Here is a 25,597-nt window from a genome sequence, read left to right as displayed (position 1 = left end):
AGTTATGAATGATTGTAGTCCGGGAGAAACCTTGCTCAGTAGAAATGATGCACTAAGACGCAAATAATGCCCTGTCCAAGATGGCGGCCGCATCGATCGGCGCCCGGTCCAAGATGGCGGCCGCGCCCCACCCCCATGGCCCACCCCCCCTCCCCCGAAGAGCTGCGCGCGCATTCCAAACTGCACTCATCCCCCCACCTTCCCCCCGCGGGAGCTCAACCCCTCCTCTCCCCTCCCAGTGCTGCTGCAGCAGTCTTCTCAGCTGCAGCAGTCCTGCTGGATCTGACTGAGACACAGTCTGATCACACATAAATATTCATTTTAAATCACGTCTAATGATTAGGTTTATCAAAATCACAGGACATTTTCAAAATACAGTAAACAATATACTTATGAAGTCCCATATGTCTATGACATTTATTGACAAAGACATAGCTTTTTACGTTATTAGTTCATTTTTTTAATTTTTAGAGTGACGAAGTTTTTCAAACACAATATGTTACAGTGTATGATTTTTTACTCCTGTTGTAAGCTATCTGAAACTGTCATTTGATTTTCCTTACACAAAATCTTTGATTTTTAATTAATATTTTTCCAGAAATACAGAGTGACATAAAAATGCCAATTCCTTTCAAGAAATAACCACGATACGCGACACAGTCAACAAGGAACCTACTGCCAATCAAATGTGTCAATCGCATTAAGATTGGATAAACCAAACAGCAACTAAAGCACATAATTTGATGAAAAATGTATACCTGACCAAAAGGTGGCGCTATGGAGTTCATCCAAGATTGTCATATCCACTTGTTCAGAATGCAAGCCCGATTAAATGTATTGAATTTGGGTTCATTCTGACCAATTATGTTTAAGTTACAACAACTTTTATGTTCATGGCGAGACCCCGAAAATTGACAACCTCTGACAGCGACGCCCTTTGACACAAACTTACAGTTTTCTCTGTCACTCATCGTCAATGCCTTACCTATTATCTCACCAACTTTGAGATCAAGAAACTGATCTCGTTTGGAGCACAGATGCAAACTAGAAGACATGACAATTCCTGGTGCCAACAGGTGGCGCTACAACCGATCCTGAATATTCCACCATAGATGGGTTCAGGCCCAACCTACAATCATGCACATACGTTTTCGACCACATCAAATCATGTATTGCTGAATTACAGCCAATTGATGTTTGATGGCGAAGCTTAAAAATTACCTCAAACTTCGCCGGATCACTACGGTCAAGCCCTCTGGCAGAAACTTAAAAGCTTCGCAATTTAGCGTCGGCCATGTGTATAGATTGTACAAAACAAGTTGTGAGCCAATTCGATAAAATCTCTAGGAGGAGTTCGTTAAAGTACGAGGCCTAGAAATGATCAGAATTCATGAAAAATTACATTTTCTGTTCAAAATGCCGGACTTCCTGTGTAACTTAGACCATGGGTCCAAAAGACTTTTTTGTAGCTCTTTGTCTAATATAATACACACATAAAGGTCATTGCTGTAAGTCAAACCATATTGTGGGGCTCGTCAAAAAACATAAAATAGGTGGCGCTATAGAGCCCATTCTTGTGGACCCATGCCTGTCGCCCATAAAATACGTAATTTTACGCGACTCTGGAAGCGTGTGCAAAATTTGGTGAGTTTTCGAGCATTTTAAGGCCTCCAAAAAGGCAATTTATTTACGGCGAGAATAATAATAATAATAATTAAAGCTGCAAGCAGCGATGAACGGGCCCTCGCACTCACGGCCACCGCCCACCATAAGCATATTAGAAATGACACCACCCACGACTTCCTATGTCAAACCATTCAAAAGTTATAGCAGAAAAAAGGGACAACCAATCAGAAGAAGGGGGGGGGCTAATTCAGGCCAATGAAGGTCAAGGACTCCATACAGAATCTGATGACACCACCCACGACTGTCTATGTCAAAATATTCAAATGTTATAGCAGGAAATAGGGACAACCAATCAGAAGAAGGGGCGGGGCTAATTTTCGCCAATTATGGTCAAGGACTCAATACCGAGTCCGATGACACCACCCACGACTCTTTATGTCAAACCTTTCAAAAGTTATGGGAGAGAAAGGTATTCTAGTGGGCGCTGTTGAGCCGTTAGGCAACGCCCATTAATGCAAACCATGAAATATCAAATGTATCGACAGGCCTGGCTTTTCTTTAAGTTGCGACATGATACAGGTGTGTACCAATTTTCGTTCATGTACGTCAAACCGTATTATGGGGCTTGAGGCGCAAAGTTTTTTCTGTCTGAACCAATCAGATGAAGGGTGGGCGCGCTTTTTGCCGTCTAGCGTCGCCACGGTAACGCTTTTGAAAGAGAAAAGTAATGCGTGGTGTCGGAGGATGGAGACGCACGTTTTGATGTATAACACACCTGGGTGCACGTTAGGGTTCGGGCTGAATTAATGACCGAAGAAATGGCATAAATTGCGCCAAAATTACACGATGAATTCAAAATGTTCAAAATGGCTGACTTCCTGTTCGGTTTCGGCAAAGCGTATTGTGGGACTTGAGGCACTAAGTTTTATCTGTATGGACCAATCAGATGAAGTGGGGGCGCGCTTTTTGGCGTCTATCATCGCCACGGTAACGCTTTTGACTGAGAAAAGTTATGCACGTTATTGCAGGATGGAGACGCACATTTTGATGTATAACACACCTGGGTGCACGTTACGGTTCGGGCGAAGAAGCGGCTGAAGGGATGGCATAAATTGCGCCAAAATTACATGATTAATTCAAACTGGCCGACTTCCTGTTGGGTTTCGGCCATGGCGCCAGGAGACTTTTTTTTAAGTTGTGCTATGATACAGGTGTGTACCGATAAAGGAAGCTCTGAAAACCTTAACAAACCATGGTTTACTATAGAACTTAGGAAATCTGCTTTAAAGAAAAACAAGCTTCATAAAAGGCATTTACAAAGTCCTAGTCCTTTAAATTGTGCTACATACAAAAATTATAGGAATAAATACAACCACCTTATTAGAAATAAATAAATGATCTATGGATAATATTGAAAGAATCACTCAACAAGAAAAAAAATCATCTATCCCAGCCCAGTCTACATTTCAGGATGCTGCATAAGATAACAGAGCATACACAAATTGCTAATAAATTCCATGATTTCTTTATAAATGTGGTTCCACGTCTTGCAAAAAATATTGAAAATGTTCATGGTTCTCCTTCTAACTATAAATGAAGGTTATCCCTCTTTAAAGAAGACTTATTATGAAAAACATAGGAACATACAATGACATAGTTATGCTGATTCTTTAATATTTGTCTTTAAATTTGTCTCAAATCAAACTGTCTGCTGTTTCTCATCATTTGGGCCGACCACCCGTCATGTGGGGTAACCAACGAATCGCAATTTTGTACCAAATTCAAAATTTAATGTCTATCAGTTTTGGTATAATATAAATCTAAAATAAATATAAATCATTGGTATAGTATGCATAAATGGCTTTATGAGGGTGACACTTCCATTATAGATAAAATGTATTTCAAAATGGTTTTCAAAAAGTAAAGGACATATGAGTCTATCTTTCTTGAAAAGTTAATTTAATTACTGATACTTATTAAAATATACATTTTGTTAAGGAAATCTATTAATTTTGAGATAAATAACTCAAAGGCCTTATACATCATTGAGCCACAACTGTGATTCAGGCTTAAAGCTCCCCTGCTACACGTCATTCAGGCAGCCAATCAGCACAGAGCCTCATTAACATAGCCCCCCCTCCCCTCAGAATCCCTCATAGAGAAGGTTAGAAACGGTAAAAATAAAGACATGGCCCAGAGGCTGAATTTCTCATTTATGTAGAAAAAACATTCAAAAGCTTGTTTTTAAGACATTCAATGCCTGTTTAAAATATACATTAAATGCCATAATAGGTCACCTTTAAATAATGTTTAAGCAAATGAAGCAATTCTCGCCAAATACAGTAAATTCCAGTTGTCCCTGAACGCACCAGGAGGATAATCGGTCAAATTTAGAATTCCGACCGGTCCCTGAATGCACCTCCTCCGCGGCGCTGCGCGGTCCCGACCAGATCTCACTGAAAGCCGATAATAATATAATACAATTGCAAAGCTGCTGTGCAATAAGGTGTAATACATGCACTGTAATTATTTTCTGTATAAAAATTGAATTTAAAAAGACGGGTTTGACTCAAAATCAGTGGGGTTTTATTTAAGTGGTCTCTGTGTCGGTAGAGATATGAAAAAAGCAAGCTGCATGTCGGCAGTTTTACTGGGGGGATGATTTGGACCGTTTTTATTTCAGGGGGGGATGCCATCCCCCCCTCATCCCCCCTCAACTCCAGTACTGATTAATAAAGTGTCTTATAAATCAATAATTTTAAAATCTCAATCCTTATTTTCATTTAAAGGCCAGGGCTTATAGGCTACATATTTACACTGTGTAGCCTGAAAGTGAACTGCAACTTACGTGCGGACGCATCTTTGCTGACATTTGGCCGTGTCTTCCTCCAGCGCCTTTTTTTTTCTCTCTCCCTCTCGGTGCCGCCTTTTCTCTTTTTCTTTTTTACCCGGCTGGGTGTGCATTATTTGCCTCTGGACTCGTCTCCCGGTCCACTCGCGCACACGCACACGCACACGCGGCGACGGCGCGCTGTCTGTTCGGTGATACTGTTGGGGCGGGTGTTAATTTGAAACAAACCAACTATCTTGCCCAACTCACAAGCTACTGGCCTGAGTGGCCTCTGATTGGCCTGGCCTGACTCTCTAACTTAGAAAAAAAGTCAAATAGCCGGCGCTGCGGCGCACCAGCCGCCTGTGTAAAAAAGAAAAAAAAAAAAGAGAGAGACGCAGGCGGCATCCTAGACCGGCGCATCGGGAATACTCCCGGTTCTCCCTATGGCCAGTCCCGGCCTGGTTAGAGTATTAGTTGCCGCAAAACTAACGGCGTCTCAACACTGATGCACAGGGAGGTGCGCGCGCATAAGCGCCCCGCCCCCCCGTCCCCCTGCGCGAGCCGCGCGGGAGCGCGCCCCCTCCCCTTTCTCTTCCCCAACTCAGAGCTGCAAGTTTGCGCGTTCACGTGTGTGACAGTCTGAGACAGGGTGGCAATGATTCATTCGACATAAATATTCATTTAAAATCACGTATTTGAAAGACTTTATCGAAATTCACACAATATTTTCACATTACAGTAAACAACATATCTATGAAGTCGGATGTCAATTTTGACATTTTGTGACAAAGACATAGCTTTTTATGTTATTAGTTAATTTTTTTAATTTTTACAGTGACGGAGTTCTTCAAAAACAATATGTTCCAGTGTATGATTTTTTAGTCCTGTTGTAAGCTATCTGAAACTGCCATTTAATTTTCCTTACACAAAATCTCTGATTTTTAATTAATATTTTACCAGAAATACAGAGTGACATAAAAATGCCAATTCCTTTCAAATTACGACCACGATACGCGACACGGTCAAGAAGGGACCTACTGACAATCATATGTGTCGATCGTATTAAGATTGGATGAACGAAACAGCCATTACAGCACATAATTTGATGAAAAATGTATACCTGACCAAAAGGTGGCGCTATGGAGTTCATCCAAGATTGTCATATCCACTTGTTCAGAATGGAAGCCTGATTACATGTATTGATTTTGGGTTAATTCTGACCAATTATGTTTAAGTTACAACAACTTTTATGTTCATGGCGAGACACCGAAATTTGACAACCTCTAACGGCCACGCCCTTCGATAAGAACGTACAGTTTTCTCTGTCAGTCATCGTCAATGTCTTACCTATTATCTCACCAACTTTGAGATCAAGAAACTGATCTCGTTTGGAGCACAGATGCATACTAGAAGACATGACAATTCCTGGTGCCAACAGGTGGCGCTACAACCGATCCTGAATATTCCACCACATATGTCTTCAGGCTCAGCCTACAATCATGCACATACGTTTTCGGCCACATAAAATAATGTATTGCTGAATTACAGCCAATTGATGTTTCATGGCGAGGCTTAAAAATGACCTCAAACTTCGCCGAATGACTACGGTCAAGCCCTCTGGTGAAAACTTAAAAGCTTCGCAATTTAGCGTCGGCCATGTGTCTAGATTGTACAAACCAAGTTGTGAGCCAATTCGATAAAATCTCTAGGAGGAGTTTGTTAAAGTACGAGGCCTAGAAATGATCAGAATTCATGAAAAATGACATTTTCTGTTCAAAATGCCGGACTTCCTGTGTAACTTAGACCATGGGTCCAAAAGACTTTTTTGTAGCTCTTTGTCTAATATAATACTCACATAAAGGTCATTGCTGTAAGTCAAACCATATTGTGGGGCTCGTCAAAAAACATAAAATAGGTGGCGCTATAGAGCCCATTCTTGTGGACCCATGCCTGTCGCCCATAAAATACGTAATTTTACGCGACTCTGGAAGCGTGTGCAAAATTTGGTGAGTTTTCCAGCATTTTAAGGCCTCCAAAAAGGCAATTTATTTACGGCGAGAATAATAATAATAATAATAATAATAAACATCACAGATACAATAGGGTCCTCGCACTTTCAGTGCTCGGGCTCTAATAATAATAATAATAAACATCACAGATACAATAGGGTCCTCGCACTTTCAGTGCTCGGGCCCTAATAATAAACATCACAGATACAATAGGGTCCTCGCACTTTCAGTGCTCGGGCCCTAATTAAGTCACAAAGTATAAAACAAGTCCTCTCTGGCTCTCTGTTTAACTTTTTAGCATCATATCATATCATATTTGTTTGAGCAGTGGAGCTTTTACCTCTTTCTAATGTTGTCATTCCTTAAAACGTCACTGAAAAATACATTCTGGCACTGGAGATATCGAACAAGGAAATGTTTAAATAGTTTTTTTTAGTCTTTCTATAAACATACCTTAAAGTATACAAAAATATGAACTAATTTTTTTTTATCTCGTGGGGACAGGTCAGGACTGCAGACAGGTCAGGGTAGTAGATAATCCATCCTCTTCCTCAGACAATGTTTTTGTAAAATGTACAATATTCATACATGTTCCCTCTTTGTAATACATAGTAGAGCTTTTAATGCCCTCGATGAGTGCAGCTGTAGTGCCTCAAAGGATTTTCTATCCCCTTCCCATGTGATATATCAGTTATTGACAGGGATGTAACGGTACACACAAGTCACGGTTCGGTACGGGTTCGGTACAACGGGAAAAGAAATGTGAGTAAGACATGTGTAAGACTAGCTTTTTTCATTTATTTTGAACTGACTGCAAAACTAAAAACCATCTCCTGTTATAAAAAGTTAAAAATAAATTAAATTAAATATTAAACATTTATTATATATATATATATATATATATATATATATATATATATATATATATATATATATATATATATATATATATATATATATATATATATATATGTATACACACAAAATTTCCATACTGGCAATTGCTTCTGTGATTTTGCTGTCCCCGTCTGCTTATGACCAGCGGGGATAAGTTGTTGCACACACGTATTTTTCGGGGGGATGCCGTCTTGTGTGCGTTAGCATGTTTGATGTATTGCCAGTAGCACCTCAGTGAAACAACGCCGTCTTTGTCTGGAATACAAATACCTTTACACCCTTAGTTATTGATCAATTATGGTTCTTGATGCAGCACTGTTTGTGTGTACAGGCTTGTCCTTCAAAGTGTAGTTATATTTTACACTAAAGAAGAATTGTGCAAATTCCTTCCTATCTTTTTGTTTTTATATTTTTTGAGGAACATTGTTTTTAAACATCTAAATGATTTTCATGTAATTGTTAAACAATGAAAGACCCTCAGCCCATCTCTTTCTCTTCGAGACAGCTTTTATGCCAGATCACCCTTTATACTCTTTAGGCTCCTTCATTCCAGTTAAGGACAGAGGGTTGCAGGGGGGAGGTCTAGCGCGCCATTTAATGTTTTAACATTGTTTCAACGTGAATGCTGAGTAGAACTGCCCCTGTTTTTAATCTCTGAAAATTTTAGGTCTACAGTGAGTTGAATTTTATGAAAAAAAAAAGCCAACAAAATTGTCTTTGACTATTTGTGAGACATGAATTGGTTAATATGTAATGTAAAATATCAGTTTGGATCACCAAGTGTTACTTTTTTTGAAGATGATGTTCTTTTATTTACACGGAAACTATTAAAAAACAACTTTTCAACAACCTTTTCTTTCTCAGGGGGCGTGTCTTCTCCCAGCATTACGTCGACTTGGCTGCAGTTGGAGACACAGTATCTTGTCATCCATCTGAACGGTGAATTAATTCCTGGACAGAATTATCAGTTGGACTCAGAGTTCTTGGGAGAGCTAGCTGATGACTTAGCAGGATTCTACAGGAGTGAATATGATGAAGATGGAGTCAAAAAGTAAGTCCTCTCAACTTCAACCACTTTTCCCCCCAGTCTGTTCTCATCAGCTGATAATGAAGCTTCAATCTGTCCCAGGATTGTTGCCACATCTCAGATGCATCCAACTCACGCCAGGAAGACCTTTCCTTGTTTTGATGAGCCAGCCATGAAAGCTGTTTTCCATATGACTCTCATCCACCCTCCTGGAACCGTAGCCTTGTCCAATGGCTTAGAAACAGGTATCCAAGCAGAGCTTCATCTGCGTAAACCAAAATCTTTCCTCGATGTTCACCATCATCTTGTGTATAATATGCTTTGATTCACGTTCTTGGAAACATTTCCATTTTTATTTTTATGGATATAAAAATAAACTCTCAAACATTCAGCCAGGTGGAGTTTATCTCCTCTTCAGGACCATCACTTCCTTTTTTAAACTCCAGTCTTCTCTGACGGCTCATAGGTTTTAAAAAAAAACATTTTTTAAAAGTCCATTTATTTCAACAGAGTATACTGGATGGACTGGAGATTCATCTGGAGAACGTTTTAATGACAAACTCCCTTATTCCCTTCATTAACCTTCATTCATTTTAAGTCATTGTAACACCATTAGTTGACTATTAGTTAAGTCAATTCAATTTTATTCATATAGCTTCTATCACAAAAAAAAGTTATCTCTGGGCACTTTCCAGAGACCCAGAACATAAACCCCTGAGCAATTATTACATAAACAATGGTGGGTAAAAACTCCCCTAGTGGGAGAAAAACCTTAAACCAAACAGTGGTGAGAAAAAACTCCCCTTTAGGAGGGAAGAAACCTGGACCAGGACCTGGAACATAAGGGGGGATTTTCCTGCTGAAGACCAGCCAGGTAGAGCAGGAAAAGAGAGATCAGACAGAATCAGCATTAACCTGCACCTCCATCCTCAGCCCACATATGTACCGTATTTTCTGGACTATAAGCCGCACCTGTATATAAGCCGCATCAGCTCTATTTTAAAAAAAACAATAAAAAAAGATATATAAGCCGCACCCGTATATAAGCCGCATCCGCTCTATTTAGAAAAAAAGATATGCAAGCCGCAGATATTTATGTTGTTAGATTAGATATTTACTACATGTACAGAAGGATTTTGAACTGTAAATGATGTACATGTTTGTACCTAAATAGATCCTTTCCTAACAGTGTCTTTTAACACGGCAGCAACTTTGCTGATTAAAACGGGACAGAACCAAGAGAAAATAACCGGTATTTATTTATCTATTTATCTGTTTGAAATCTGCTTCTACTTCTATCTGCTAAAGAAGAAGTAGCGTATTCTTCTTTGCATTTATTTTGTCTTAGTTTTTATTCTAATTCCGGTTAGAACTCCCCCTAGCGGTGGAAGAAAAATCCACAGAATAGAACCTTTGTATAAGCCGCATGGTTCAAAACCTATGAAAAAAGTAGCGGCTTATAGTCCAGAAAATACGGTATATGTATATTTGATACTTAATTTCTCTGAATAGTGAGAGCCCTAGTCAGCACTGTTGATTAGGGGCAGATCCCGTTAACGGCTTCTAAGACTTTGCTTAACTGTTTGTGCTCTCAGATGTTGTTAACGTCACTGTTGATGGAGAAGTTGCGACACAGACTAAGTTTGAACCTACAGAGAAGATGTCCACCTACCTTCTGGCCATCATCGTCTCTGACTACGCACACCTGAACACCACCCAGGGAGGAACTCTGGTACCAGACGTCACAGGTTTTCATCTCTTCAGTGCAGAGCCCAGCTGATGACGCTTTAATGAGTAATAAGTAAAAAAGACATTAGTAGGCCACATAGTCATATTAGATATTATATCAGCTGTGAAATTAGTCAATTAATATGATTTTGGTAACAATAGAGGATCAAAGAACATCTTGATGTACCGAGACTGTGAGTTCCAGACTTCAAGTCAGGAATCGACAACTTGGACTCTGACAGGACCAGAGGTGGGTAGAGGAGCCAAAAATTGTACCCAAGTAAAAGTACTGTTACTTCAGAATAATATGACTCAAATAGAAGTAAAAAGTAGTCATCCAAATAATTACTAGAGTAAAAGTAAAAAAGTACTTGGTGAAAAAACTACTCAAGTACTGAGTAACTGTTGAGTAACGTCTGATTTATTTTTTTAACACAACCATTCAAACAGACAAAAGTACAAAATAATCATCTTCAGGCAAATTAAATCAATAAAATAATAAAATAAATTAAAATTAATAAAAAATAAAAAATAGTTTAAATTAAAATAATCTTAAAGTAATCTTAAATAATCTTAAAGTAAATTCAAGTACTTTACTTTACTTTACTTTTCAAGTACTAATTCAAGCACAAGTAGCAAAACATTTCAAGCCTTTGTACTTTTCTTTTTTAACCAGACAGAACTAGAACAAACATGAACTCATAGAAACTCTGTGTATGTTTGAGTCTGTGTAAATGTGACAAAACATGCAAAAACAAACATTTTTCCCAAAGAATCACCCAGTGATGTGTGAGATTGACGCGTACGTGGAGGGGATTACAGGGAGTACAGTTTCTTCTTCACAAATCTACTCAAGTAAAAGTAAAAAAGTAGGCTATAGTGATTCAAAACTACTCCTAAAAGTACAAAATTTCCCGAAACGTACTCAAGTAAATGTAACGGAGTAAATGTAACTCGTTACTACCCTCCCCAGGACAGGACTCTGCCCAATTGCTTTGATTCAAACCAAATGACCGTGGCCTGACCCGGAGGGCTGAGAGTCTACACCAGTATATTCATTATTGTACGGCTGCTTGTGCATTAATCACAGAGACGTTTGCTGCTGTGTTTTCAGATCCGTATCTGGGCACGCAGGAGGGCCATTCAGGAGGGACAGGGGAACTATGCCCTCAACGTGACCGGACCTGTACTGGACTTCTTCCAGTCTTATTATAACATTTCATACCCGCTGACCAAGTCAGGTGAGACTGATTTATTGTTTGCGGGAGAGTTGCATCAGTTGATGTTTTCCACCCTCCTTTCACAACACAAATACTGGATGTCTGAGTTTAATTCAGCTTTATCTATAGAGCACCAAGTCATAACAAATGTCATCTCAAGGCCCTTCAACAACATAGCTGAACTTATTCCAAATAAATCCAATTAATACTAAGCCGATAAAATAGCAATAATAACAATAATTGCTTCCTTAAGGAAACCAACAGATTGCATCAAGACTTTACTGTAATACAGTCCCCCATCTTGAACAAGCAAAAGACGACCGGAGTGGTGTTCTTAAAGAGATAGGATCAAAAATGAAGTGTTTTAGATAGAAATTGACAAAAGTGCAACATACAAAATGAGAAAAATATGTAGATTCTTTTTACATTTTAAAGCACATGTGAGTACTCAAATAATCCTCTAACATAAAACTGTGAATTCTTACATAAATACAAAAGGTCTCGTCTACTTTTGCTTCACAGATCAGATTGCCCTGCCAGACTTTTATTTTGGTGCAATGGAGAACTGGGGTCTGGTGACCTACAAAGAAAGCAACCTTCTCTATGACCCTGACACCTCCTCCAACAGGAATAAAGAAACCACAAACACCATTGTTGCTCATGAATTGGCGCATATGGTAACTTCTCTCCTTCTAATTGATCTGTTTATCGAGTAATCATCAAACTGATTGGTGCCTTGTGTGCTGCAGTGGTTTGGTAACCTGGTGACGCTGCACTGGTGGAATGAGGTCTGGCTGAATGAGGGCTTTGCCACATATGTGTCCTACCTAGGAGCCGACCATGCAGAGCCTGACTGGAACGTGGTGAGGTTCTGATCATTTGCACTTAAAAGAGCTGCATGCAATATGATGATCTTCATCAAAAATTATTCCTGTCAATCTTTTTGCTCCAGAAAGACTTGATAGTACTGGATGATGTGCACAAAGTGTTTGCAGTGGATGCACTGGTGTCCTCTCATCCTCTGACCTCTAAAGAGGACAGTATCGTCTTGCCAGGACAGATCATGGAGCAGTTTGACACCATCTCATACAGCAAGGTACATACAGTAGTGGGGCAACCTAGAAAAGACTTAAATATCAGTTTTAAACCTTACAAATTTACAACAATATACAGAAGAGTTCAAGTTGCTTCTGAGCTGTTTACTGTATTTTCCGCACTATAAGGCGCATCTTCAATGAATGGCATATTTTAAAACGTTTTTCCATATATAAGGCGCACCACATTATAAGGCGCTACAGTAGAGGCTGGGGTTACGTTATGCATCCATTAGACCAAGGGTCGGCAACCCGCGGCTCCGGAGCCGCATGCGGCTCTTTCATCCTTATACTGTAGTGTATATATATATATATATATATACATATATATATATATATATATATATATATATATATATATATATATACACACTACAGTACAGTTTTACTCTTTTATCTGTTTTATCCTTATACTTGTAGTTGCGAGTAGAGATGCACCGATCAGGATTTTGAGGGCCGATCACCGATCACCGATTTCGAAAACCAGTATCGGCCGATCCCGATTTTTCCGATCACCGATCCCAGGGTGAAATCCATAAATTCGTCAATATTGTTGTCTCATGTACACGACACTGACATTGTATTATTAGGTATAAAAATTAGGAGATTAGGTGTAAACTCGGCTTACAAAGAGTAAGTGTAGTTTAGTAGCTTCAGCTTTCCAGTGGTAATAATTATGTACATGTGACCAACACAGAAACATCAGACATGTCTCTCTCTAAAAGTTGATAGAAGTTGCAAATTATAAACCTTAGTTTTCCTGTGGAAAGAGGAATTAAATCTTAAAATAAAAATTAATTATGAATTATTAAGCTTTGTGAAAGCTTTAGTGATAGCATCCGCCGCGTGTGAAGAAACTCTTGTGAGTGAAGCAAAACTCTTCACACTAGAGCTCGTGAAGCGACTGACACGATTGTCGTCCTGCATGAGGCTTTGGACTGTTTATAGTCTGGTAAAACTCCGACAGGATTTCATCAGTGAAATATTTACGAGGCGGCAGCGCGCACCGCGGCAGCGCGCACCGCGGATCCAAGCTGCAAACGTGTTTAAACCTGATGTCTGCTACAACAGAAAGCGGCTGATGAGCAAAGCATATGAATTCATTACCTTACGATGTAGTTCTTTATTTTTCTTCCTGTCGTTTATAAGTCTCTGTTACAGGTGTAACAGCTGAATTAGTGCCGTTGCGCGCGCTCCTTTTTTTCTCTCCCCTTTTTCTGCGGCAGCCAACTTTGAAAACTCAATATAGCCTACTCCGTCTGAAGAACTTTCAAATGTCTAATAAGCTTCATTATGTTGTGATTCTTTTGTAATATTACTCCTCATGGTATCTCCTTTGGACACACTTTGCAAACTGCAAATTTGTTGTCCTTTTCAGACATTGTAAAAGTCCTGCACTGGTGAGGCCGGTCACCCTCCCTCAGGACCGCTCGGTCTGAGATGCGGGAACGCCCGCGCGGGCGGCGTTTGTTGTTCTAAACGTCATCAGATCGGCCGCTCTGAACTATTATTTTTCCGATCTCCGATCAAAGCCGATAGGGCCATTATCGGCCCGATCCCGATCGGGGGCCGATCGATCGGTGCATCTCTAGTTGCGAGACCTGTTGCGGCTCAATATTGATCCATATATAAGGCGCACCGGATTATAAGGCACATGGTCAGCTTTTGAAAAATTTGAAGGCTTTTAGGTGCGCCTTATAGTGCGGAAAATATGGTATTTCATTACAAACACAAAAATGGTCCTGTAAACTGTCCGTGACGTGGTTGGAAACAAACGTTAGATAAGGCTCATCAGCGAATATCACTATGAAATCACACTTGTTGTTTGTTTGACAAAAAAAACACCCAACTAGTTTTACATATCAAACATGAGGCCGTCACTGAAATAGATACAGCTTGGCTGAAACTGGGTCATACCACAGAAGAATTACCCCAAACAAGTGGCAAAATCTACAACGAAATGGTTAAAAAAGGAGGAAAAGGAATAAAAAGAGCAAAACTACTTGATTTAAATGTTGTGACTTTAAGAAAGCTCAGCATAGACCAATGAGCTTAATGAAACGAGGTCCCAACTGTCCTCCAATTTGACGTTAGACATTGATAACAGTATCCAGAAAATGATTAGTTCAAGTCATTGATGCAAAAGGTTGTTAAAAGAAAAAAAAAATCTGTATCTGAGCATGTGCTAAGGATGAAAGAGCTGCATTTTAACTATTTCTACATTTGGGGTTAGTTTATATTAAATAAAAAAGTGTATCATAAAATAAATAATGTGTTGTTTATCGAAGATTAGATTTGATCAGTTTGAAGTTCTGGTTTATTCATCTATTTAAAATAATGTCCCAGATAGAAACATAATAATTGTCTGAAAGTGTACTTTCTTTTTCACATGACAGAACATCTCTCCAGAGCAGTTCTTCAGCCCTGGTCCCCAGGATCACTGTCCTGTATGTTTTAGATGTTGCTCTTGTCACAGCTTGGGTATGTAGGACCCAGATCCAGGAGACGAAGGCAGCAGGAGATCCAAAAACTTGATTTACTAAACAAAACATGCTGCTGAGCAGAATACAAAACCCAGAAAAACATGACGAGAAACATGAGGATGAGAACAGAATGGAGGAGCAGGGAGCGAGGGACAGACAAGACAAGATACACACATGGGACTTGACGAGCATTGGTGCACACGGTCAGGGCAGATGGGACAAAACCTGAGATGGGTTTTCAAAATAAAACAGGAAGCTAAATACAAAAACCGTGACAGCTCGTAACACTTGATTCAAATCAGTGGACCACTGCCAGACCTGGATGACAAGCTGATGGTGAAGCAATCATTTCAATCAGAAGAGAGTTGGAGCTGAGCAACATCTAAAACATGCACGACAGTGAGCTCTGTGGACCAGGATTGATGAACACAGCTACAGAGAAATTCTTTACAAATACATACATATTGATTTATGGTTTGTTCCGACAGTTTATAGCCCTGGAATTCAATTCCGGTCCTCGTATTAGAGGACAGACTCCAGCCATGAGTTTTTATACTTTAAAAAAAATATTTGGAGTGAAACTGATCCTTGGCACTATATCATGTACTATATATACATTACATAGTGTTCAACTCATAGGAAGAAGACCCAAACAAAACCATTGATCTTGCTCATATCCAAGGAAAATAGGGTCTTCAGTTTTATTTTGTATTTTTTACATTGTCATCATTATTTTTCTTTTATGTCAGAGGGTTGAACATATTTTTATAGTCTAAAAATAAAAAAGTCATGTTATCAGTCATATTCACTGTTGCCATCCCCGCCCAAAAGACAACAATGAAATTGAAAATTTGTAAAAGTTTGAAGTTAATTATGCAAAGTTATTTTTTCATCTCTCTATTGATGTATTTGATGACTGATCTCTGGTTTGTGTGTGTGTGTGTGTGTGTGTGTGTGTGTGTGTGTGTGTGTGTGTGTGTGTGTGTGTGTGTGTGTGTGTGTGTGTGTGTGTGTGTGTGTGTGTGTGTGTGTGTACTCAGGGTGCTGCAGTATTGAGGATGCTGTCTGACTTCCTGACAGAGTCAGTCTTCAAGCAAGGACTGAGTGTATGTTTGTTTGTTCATTTTAGTCATTGTTAATTATTAAATTCCTAATCACTGAACGTGAGATAAAAACACTGCTGATAAGACGATGCTAAAGTGATTGTCTTCCTTTCATCTGCAGAGCTACCTCAGACAATTTTCTTACAGTAACACAGTTGGGAGTGACTTATGGAAACATCTACAGAGAGTAAGATTGTGATTTAAAACAACGTTATTCTGTATTACATTCAGACAGTTCTTTCTTCTCCTGTGGCTACACTCATACCAGGTGTCGACTTGTGAATGACCACTTGTCATTTGATCTCATTTCCCTACGGTGGCCAAGACCCGCCATTGCTGAAAATAAAAGTAACGCTGCAAACAGAAACAAACGCTGCTGCAAATAAAAGAAACGCTGCAAATAAAACAAACCCCGCTGCAAATAAAGGTGTTGCAGATTAAAAATTACACGTAGCAACGTTGAACACTAACCTTTTCACTTTTTTTCTCGTTCGTTGTTCTTCTTATTCCACGCTCTTCTTATTTCTTCCTTTTCACTTACGTCCTCTTGGTCTTCTTCTTCTCCTCTCACGTAAAAAACACCGGTGCATCAGCAAAAATAGTCCCTGGTCATTCACTTCCGTTGTGGCTTTTTTATTTGCGTCGTTTTTTTAAAAATTTGCAGCAGCGTTTCTTTTTATTTGCAGTTTCTTTAATTTTCAGCAATGGCAGGTCTCGGCCACCGTTCATTTCCCGACGCTACACAGAAAAATAAATGCAAACAGGATTTCTTTTTGAAGAGAGAAATATGTTTTTGACTGCAACACGCTTGGACATTCTGTGGGATATAAGAAAATATCAAAACCCATACTCTAGCCATGTATTTTTACACAAATATTTATTCTCTGCAGGCAGTGAAAGAGAACAACGTTTCACTTCCTGATGAGGTTGATTCCATCATGAACCCTTGGGTGCTTCAGATGGGCTTCCCTGTGGTTACCGTGGATACGACCTCAGGAGAGGTTTCCCAGAATCACTTCCTGCTGGATCCAGAGTCCAACGTCACGGTCACATCACCTTACAAGTACATTGAAAAATGATGTCGCTTTTCCAAAACGCCTAAAAACAGCTCTTCCAACGGATACATCACAGAGCCTCAGTTAATAAAAAAGATGTGATTTGGTCGAAATATTTCAGATATAAAATATGGCAGTTTTCCTTTCAACCATGACTTTACAGCTCTTTTAGGGGGTCAAGTCAAACACTTGAATGCACAACATCCTTGCATTTCCTGCAGGTCTGTGCCTGCATGCTGTTGAAATTACCACTTAACAACACTACATGCTGTTAATAGTGGAGCAAAAGGCAAAAGATTTTCAACTTTCACTTCTGAGTAACAGTCAATGCAATGTGATATGAAGTTGTGAGTGGGGATAAAAACGTGGAGGATGGATGATTTCCCTCTAACCTGGGTCTGTGATGAAGTAGAACCCTGCACATGTGAACGGCTCAATGAATGACCAGATCCTTTAGGGCAAGGCCTCCCCAAATAAGGCAACATCACATTTTGTCTCTTTCAGCTACGAGTGGGTGATTCCTGTGCGCTGGATGAAGGACGGTGACGTCCACAGAGACATCTGGTGGCTGATGGAGAAGAAAGGTGTGAAGGACACGTTTATAATTCAAGTGTTCTTGTAGATAATTCATTCTAAAGACAATATGGGGTTTTAAAAATGCTGTCTAACATTATTGTCCTGAGACAGCTGTGAATCTGGACATTAGGAGCGGAGATTCGTGGGTTCTGGTTAACATCAACGTAACTGGATATTACCGGGTAAACTATGACCTGGGAAACTGGGAGCGGCTGTTGTCCAAGCTCAGCACGGACCACCAGGTATTACCGCTCCTGATAGATCTTGATAAAAGGAGGGCCTCGCCGCTTTGATCATATCTCCTGAGGTTTTAAGAACCTGCAGGTTGAAGAATGATGTTTTATGTTTGGACTCAGGTGATACCTGTGATCAACAGAGCCCAGCTGGTAGATGATGCTTTCAATCTGGCCAGGTGAGTTGCTTTTCCCCTTTTTTTCCCAGCCAGTTATCATTAATGTGGTGCGAAGTATTTTTGTTTGTTGTTTTTACTGACACATACCATACCACTTGTATTTCTGTCTTTCTTTTCATATGATTTTCTACTTCCACTCTACATTTATCTAACAGCTTCAGATAATGTGGGTTTTCAGAAAATTGTATAAAGTATTCATGAAAGGCTTGAGCAAACATACCTATTCATTTTTAGTAAGTAACATTGTCCAAATCTATTACAGGTATTGGCGTTTAAATTATTTTACTTGAAAAAATGCAAACAAGGAAACAATAGTTTTCTGCTTTCAAAAGAACTGAAATTTATTAAAACATCTAGTTTTAAATGATTACCATCGGGTTAAAGGTAAGAGTCTGAACTCTAACCTATTGGTTGTAATGTGAAGATTTTTCATCAAAAGAGGATGTGTTTGTTACAGAGTGAGGTTTTGGACCCAAATGCAGCACACAGCGGTAGTTTGTCTGGTTTGCTTTATAACCCACAACACAGACGAAGAGCAGGCAGGAATGCAAGACAAGGATCAGGCAGCAATCGGTGTCAGGTTCGGAAGACAAGGTCAGGCAACAGAGAACAGGAGACAAGGCAGGGTCCAGGAACAGGGAATGCTGGAGGGTCTTGCATCTAAGCATAGAGTGACGACCTGGCAGTGAGTGTGCAGGAGAGTGGAGCTTTTAAGCTGTCCTGATTGTTGAGGAGCTGCAGCTGGGAGAGCAGGTGAAAGGAGTGAGTGACAAGGTGGGTGTAGCTGGCAGATGGAGTGAGCAGGAGAGAGGGGAGTGGAAAACCACTGAAGCTGGAGGACCAACCATGACAGTGTTCATCTTAACTAGATCACCAGCACACACGCATGTCCATTAAATCGGAGAGATCTCATCTGTGTGGATGTGTCCTCTCTGCAGAGCTCAGCTGGTCTCCACCACCCTTGCTCTCAGGACCACCTCCTACCTGGTGCAGGAGACCGAGTACATGCCCTGGCAGTCTGCGCTGGACAATCTGCACTACTACAACCTCATGCTTGACCGCACTGAGGTCTATCAGCCCATGCAGGTGCCAAGTTCTCACAATAAAGCTGTTGTAGGGAAGCTCGGATCTTATGATGATCTGAGATGATAATCCAGCTTCCTCTCCTCGATTCTCTGAAACCTCCAGGACTACATCAAGAAGCAGGTGACCCCACTCTTCCTGCACTTCAAGAACATCACCTCAGACTGGGCACACACTCCCAAGAGACACACCGACCAGTGAGTGGGCTAAGCATGGACACACAATCTAACACAACTCCAAATGAAGATCAGTGCAGATGAGAGTTACCGACACAACAGCCGGTCATCACGCCACCTAAGACCTGGGGTACACTTTCCAAAACACACTAAAGTCTAACGTGGGTCTGTAGTTGTGATACTACAGATTTTTAATATACTGCATGTTCTGCAAAAGGCACGTCAAGTTCTTTCACACATGCAACTAACTGTCACTAATGAAGTAAAAAGCTGTTTGTTCCTTAAACAACCACATAAGTAAACACGTCCTTTGGTTGTCTTGTCTTTGAACCTTCTGAAACAGAATTTCAGAGGGGTCATTTATAGTGTGCATCCAGCACATAAAACAACTATAACTCTGTAAAATAAAAATATTATTGCCACCTAGACAATGAGAATAAAGCTGTTTATGAGGTGTGGAGGAGGAGATCCAAATGTAGAAGATCAGGAGGAATCAGCAAAAAAGATAGATTTACTGGGAAGAGAGAAAAGGCAAGACAACATATTCTCACACACAATTTATCAAGAAAATAACACAAGGAACAAGAAACATCAATCCTACATCCCATCATGTGTAGCCATAAGAAAGACACTTATCAAGTATAATTAGAAAAAGAGAAAAGTGATCAGTGCAGATTTAATTCAATTCAAAGATACTTTATTAATCCACAAAAGTGAAATGAATTCTTGCAGTACTCATGATTTAAGTCTCTTCAAGAGCATGATTTTCCCAGTCCCAGAATGATGGCTGCATCAGTTTAAAGAGAGGCCGTCACACCTCTACCAGCCTGTGGGAGCAGAATTATGCTCTGAGTTTTCTTCAGTTGATCATCTCTAAATCCACAGGTCAGGTCAGCTGACAATCTGAATACTGAATGTCAAGACTTTCAAACTTACTTTTATTTTATTTATTGACTTGTTTGTTTATTTTTCTAAGTGATTCATCATGTTCAAATTGTAAAAGACTGGTTCAGGGCACGTGAGAAAATATTTTTAAAGACACTTTACACAGTAGCCTGACACTCTCGTCATCAGTACAAGATCTTGATTAAAAATCAATTCAACTCTGGAAAGAGATGCCATCAATGCCATCATGGATGCGTACCATAATCAAAACTATAGGTGATCCGGTAAAAAATGTAAGTGTGTGAATTTTCTCACTCAAATACTTTTAAGTCACTTCAATCCGTCAAGAACTGCAGTGAGCGAAAAGATAAAGAAAAACAGAGACTGGACCAGGAACAACCCAGAAACCACCTCTGTTAACCTGCAGGGTGAGGTAGCTTTTCATGAATAAAGTAATGTTAGCATTTAGTAACACATTATTATGGATGTGCACGTCTTTCTAATTGTTGTCTATTTGTGTATGTCAGATCTGTTGTGAACACGTTCTTCTCATGTTCACTCACTCGTAGCAGCGTGTAGCTCTGACTGCTTTCTCTTGCAGGTACAACCAGGTAAATGCAGTTCGGACGGCCTGCAAAACTGGACTAGCAGAGTGCCAGAATCTGACCAGCACGTGGTTCAAACAGTGGATGGACAGTCCTCATTACAATCCGCAAGTCTCATTTATGAATCATCTATGAGCATCTATGAAAGTGTATTTTCAACAACGTGTTGCATGAAAACATAGCTTTCATAAACAAAGCTGGTTTGTCTGTATCTGAACACATAAGATCAAATTCAGTGACTTTATAATGACTGCACACCACCGACCCATCTGCATTTAGCATAACAACGATAAAACGGTATTTTGCAGGTACACTTAAGGGAATATGTTTGGTGAACCCATTCCGTCTCTCTCCCCAGCATCCACCCCAACCTGCGCTCGGCGGTGTACTGCAGCGCCATCGCCGCAGGCCGCGAGGCTGAGTGGCACTTCGGATGGTCCCAGTTCAAGAACGCGTCCGTGGCCAGCGAGGCCAGTAAACTCATGGCGGCTCTGGCCTGCACCAACGACACGCAGCTGCTGAACACGTGTGTGCACCCTCGTCTTTTTACCTTCACCATGAACTCACGACAGCGTTTTTTAAGATGTTCTTATATTTTCTCAAAAATGAATTCCCCTCTCACAGTAAAACAGTTTTTGAACACATTTAAATTTCAGAAAATGTTGAAGTTTCTCTCACTGTAGACGCAAACCATTGAACTAAACCGTGAATCATTCTCCACATAAAAACTAAATGTATCACAAACATCAAAAACATAAAAAGTAAGACAAGACAAAGTATAAGACGAATAATTAAGTTTAATGTCTTTTAAATCTGACCATTGTGGATAAGAAAATAAGGATTTGTTTGAACAATGATCCTCGCAGGTTGTTTTATGTCTTCTTTTTATCTTCACATTCAATTAATAACTAAATTTAATCAAGTTAAAGTCAACTAAATGATTACATTTCAGTCTCGGAGTGCATGATTTCCTGATGTGTGGGAACCTGGTAGTGTGTGATAATAACCTCTTCACATCAAACTTTTTTATTAGCTATTTATAGCTATTTATTAGCTAACTGAGGGATGAGTACTGATGATTGTCATAGTGAACCAACGACGTAAATCAAAATCATTAGAAAAACTGGCTATATGATCCTTTGGCTGTTCACTAATATCTTACTTGAAAATGCAGTATAGTGTGCTGAGAAAATCATTTCATCTTTTCAGACATGTAACAGTTGTAAAAGCTGCCCGTACACGTTCCTATCAGCTGTTGGTCAGTTCTAAAGAAAGGTGCACCCTGCAGAAAACACATTCTGTCTTCTAATAACCTTACAGATGTGTGTTAATAATTCAACTGATCATTAGGGCACAAAACATCTTAAACTAATGGTAGCCATCAATATTTTTTCAAATGCACAACTGGCCGTACAGTTACAGGAAAACTTTTTTTTTACCTCTTCTCATTAAATAATTGTAAATGAAAAGAGAAATATAAACTGGAATGTTTCTGAAAACAAAATTATTTTTGAAAATGTTGATGAGTTAATCTATCAGGTACTTTTGAAGTCATCTGTATTTATTTCATGATTTTAATTATGAATCTAATCGTGACTCTGATTATAGATTCAGAGGATTAAACTCTTGCGTTTAATCCTTTGAATCTACAAAAGTCTTTTCAGCTGCAGATTACTCTCAAAAGCTTTGAATTTGCTTAGCACGTTAAGAGCAAGCTCCTCTTCCTGTTTCTCGTGTTTCCACAGTTATCTGAATTACACCCTGGATCCTGCGATCATCCGTAAGCAGGACGCCACCACGGTCATCACGTCTGTAGCCAGTAACAGAGCTGGACAGAGTCTGGCATGGGACTTCGTCAGGGAGCAGTGGGAATACATGTTCACAGAGTGAGTAAATCACGTGCACGCACATACACACACACTCAAATGTGCTTGAGTAAAAAAAGAAAACATTTACACAGCCATCATCATTTCAGTACTTGAACATTTTAAATGAACAACTCAGACTTTCAACAACTCTGAGCCAGTGTTTCTCCCTTAAATACTTTGTTTTTCTATTCTGGCTTGTCATCTATAACTGTACTACTGTACATGCAAGTCAATGACTGACTGGAGTATATTGAGCCTAAAGTCAGAGTTTTAACTGTCATGAAGGTGTTTCTTACCTGTCTGGATCATTTTGGTAGTTTCGTCTGACCACATCAACTCCTCCAGAGTTTCACTTTGAATTGTTCGAAGGGTTATCCTTTCACTTTTCCTAGTGATATCCCAGTTTTTAAAAATAAACAAAATCAGTCGACAAAAAGTATTAAAATATTGATGTCTGACATAACCAAGATGACAAAAGTAATTTCAAGTGACTTAATGCAGAATAAACGTTCAACACATGCCAATCACCTACATCCCATTCTAGTTCAATTACATCCAGAATTCCAAAAACGTTTGAACACTTTGCAACATGTAAATAAAAAGAGAACGCCAGGAGGGAGTGGGTTTAGACAAATGGAGTCAAACCAGATTACTGGATAAAGGCTTTTTCCAGATCCCAGATAAAACTTGTACATTTACTGTCAACCTTAACAACTTAGTTACGGTACTGGGAGATTCTTCTGCTGTTCTTTAACCTTATTTTTTTTTATTAGATCACTCGCCATTCACTAAATAATTTTTTTACATTACAAAATCTTACTTTGATTGTTGACAATGAACTAAATCTGCTTTTATTTTCCTAACAAATTATGAATACATCTTTTTAATCCGTCACACTTGTAAATCGCATAAACACTCTAAACTTTATTCCCAATATAACATAAACCACATATCAGATTGTGACACTGAGATATTTTGCATTATGTGAAAAACATTATCTTATCTTGAATTGAATCTTGCACACATCCAAAAAGTTGGGGAGGGTGTATTTACCATTGAGAGGGATGCTTTTTTTTTTAACAACTGCAGGTGTGATTGTGAACTGAAAATCACTGCAAAAATCATAACCCAACAGAAACCCTAAACCTGACAGGACGAGTTTTTCTGCATCACTCTGAAATTTAAAGGAAAATTCCTGATGAAAAATAATTCCAAGATTTCTCACAGTATTATAGAGTTAGGCTCGTTATTATAAGTTCAAAGGTAATATCATATAGTTACTAAATGTTTAGCCCAAAGACAACAACCTCACTCTTCATCTCTACTGAAAATGAAAAGAACACATGGCTAAACATAGTTATGCCTCTTATACACAACTGTGCTGAAAACATCCTGGCTTTTTTCTTCATTTCCTCAATGAACTCTAGGCAGTTCTAGCTTTGTGAAGACCTCTCATATATGTTAAAATGCCGTTGCTGAACACTGTAACGTTCCTCTAACTTAGTGGAAAAGGACTATTAAAGTCCCCTACTATAATGATTTTATTTGTAGTCAACACTCCAAAACTGAGAATTCAGATCTCCGAGTGAAGATCAGAAAATAAAGCTGCAGAAAGATTATCACTTCCTCTGGTCCCTTGTTTTGTCCAGATATGGCGTGGGCTCTTTCTCCTTTGCCTCTCTGATCACTGGGGTCACAGCGAGGTTCTCTACACCTGCTGAACTACAACAGGTAACTTATAGCCTGTTTCCAAAGGTAAAGTGCTTATAAATGCTGAACTGCAGTCTGACCGACTGTCCTGTGACTTCTCTGGCAGCTGGAGGCTTTCGTGGAGCAGCACAAGGCCTTAGGCTTTGGTTCGGCATCTCTGGCTGTGGACCAGGCGTTAGAGAAGACGAAAGCAAACATCAAGTGGGTGGAGCAGAACAAACCTGAAGTCCTGAGCTGGTTCAACAGTCAAACCGGAACTCAGAGGAACTTACAGAGCTGTTCAATAGAAGAGCGTATTTGATCAGAACTTAAATCAATGACTGTCTGTGCACTGAAACACTCGTTTAATGTTCTGGTTTTTTTTAAGTTCAGTGTATTAATCACAATCATAAATACTCAAAAAACCCCAGTGAAGTTCTTCAAACAAGAATCCTCCTGAAATAAATGAATAAAATGACTGACTATGGTTCTTCCGTGCTCTAAAATTAAGTCAGGAAAACAAAACAGGTACAAATGATGATCTGGTGTGACCGACGAAGCAGATAAAAAACATCCAAGGCATTTTGAGTGATTTTTATGTCCAAGCACAGGAAGATGAGAGAAAGTTGTGTTCCAGGCCAAAAATCCTTAACATGTTTCACAAATTTCCATGAGACTAGTGATGAATAAAATAAATAAACATAAAATGGCACATGAAGGGCTTAATATTTGCAGAAAGACACGTAAAGTGCTGTGCTGTTTACATGCATTGCCAAGAAAGACACGTCTCCCCACAAGCTTTTTGAGTTAACATTTATTTTAAAAAGGCTAGTTGTTTGATGAATGTGAACAAAGGGACAACTTAATCCATCTTCATTCTTTCAGTCTCAACAGACTTCGTTTTATTCTTGAGCAAATAGACTGGACAGTCTGTTCTGTTCTGTTGAAAGTTGTGTTCCAGGCCAAGGATCATTAAAATGTTTCACAAACCACCATAAGACTATTGATGAATCATTTTTCCAAAGTTCTCCTGAAAGTGTAGTAAGAGCATTTCCCATGTCACTTGTTAGTTTTTTTGTGTGTACATGTGTGTGCATGTGTTTGTGTCATTTGAGCCAAGGGATGACATCCTACCCTTCACACAGTATTTTTACCTAAACCAATTTGCATGTGGTTTTTAACAACATAAAATGGCACATGAAGAGCTTAATATTTGCAGAAAGACACG

General features: G+C 39.4%; 1 protein-coding gene across 1 annotated transcript in view; it reads left to right on the top strand.

Moving 5' to 3' along the window:
• LOC133444399 (aminopeptidase N-like) overlaps positions 1 to 24,848 on the top strand; it is a 45,010-nt gene extending 20,162 nt beyond the window's left edge. Inside the window, exons 4-23 of the mRNA XM_061722160.1 lie at positions 8,230 to 8,416; positions 8,495 to 8,637; positions 9,988 to 10,124; positions 11,235 to 11,361; positions 11,863 to 12,017; positions 12,090 to 12,203; positions 12,293 to 12,436; positions 15,958 to 16,023; positions 16,142 to 16,207; positions 16,911 to 17,083; positions 17,580 to 17,659; positions 17,763 to 17,893; positions 18,008 to 18,063; positions 19,002 to 19,149; positions 19,252 to 19,343; positions 20,809 to 20,919; positions 21,171 to 21,338; positions 22,558 to 22,698; positions 24,330 to 24,411; positions 24,497 to 24,848. Of these exons, the coding sequence (XP_061578144.1) occupies positions 8,230 to 8,416; positions 8,495 to 8,637; positions 9,988 to 10,124; positions 11,235 to 11,361; positions 11,863 to 12,017; positions 12,090 to 12,203; positions 12,293 to 12,436; positions 15,958 to 16,023; positions 16,142 to 16,207; positions 16,911 to 17,083; positions 17,580 to 17,659; positions 17,763 to 17,893; positions 18,008 to 18,063; positions 19,002 to 19,149; positions 19,252 to 19,343; positions 20,809 to 20,919; positions 21,171 to 21,338; positions 22,558 to 22,698; positions 24,330 to 24,411; positions 24,497 to 24,691 (2,516 nt within the window). The 3' untranslated portion in view covers positions 24,692 to 24,848. The remainder of the gene's footprint in view (positions 1 to 8,229; positions 8,417 to 8,494; positions 8,638 to 9,987; positions 10,125 to 11,234; positions 11,362 to 11,862; positions 12,018 to 12,089; positions 12,204 to 12,292; positions 12,437 to 15,957; positions 16,024 to 16,141; positions 16,208 to 16,910; positions 17,084 to 17,579; positions 17,660 to 17,762; positions 17,894 to 18,007; positions 18,064 to 19,001; positions 19,150 to 19,251; positions 19,344 to 20,808; positions 20,920 to 21,170; positions 21,339 to 22,557; positions 22,699 to 24,329; positions 24,412 to 24,496) is intronic.
• Positions 24,849 to 25,597: the final 749 nt, after the last annotated feature.

Source organism: Cololabis saira, chromosome 5 (assembly GCF_033807715.1).
Source record: "Cololabis saira isolate AMF1-May2022 chromosome 5, fColSai1.1, whole genome shotgun sequence".
Classification (NCBI taxonomy): domain Eukaryota; kingdom Metazoa; phylum Chordata; class Actinopteri; order Beloniformes; family Belonidae; genus Cololabis; species Cololabis saira.
The sequence above is the reverse complement of the archived record's forward strand: the minus strand, read 5'-3'. Positions and strand labels throughout refer to the sequence as shown.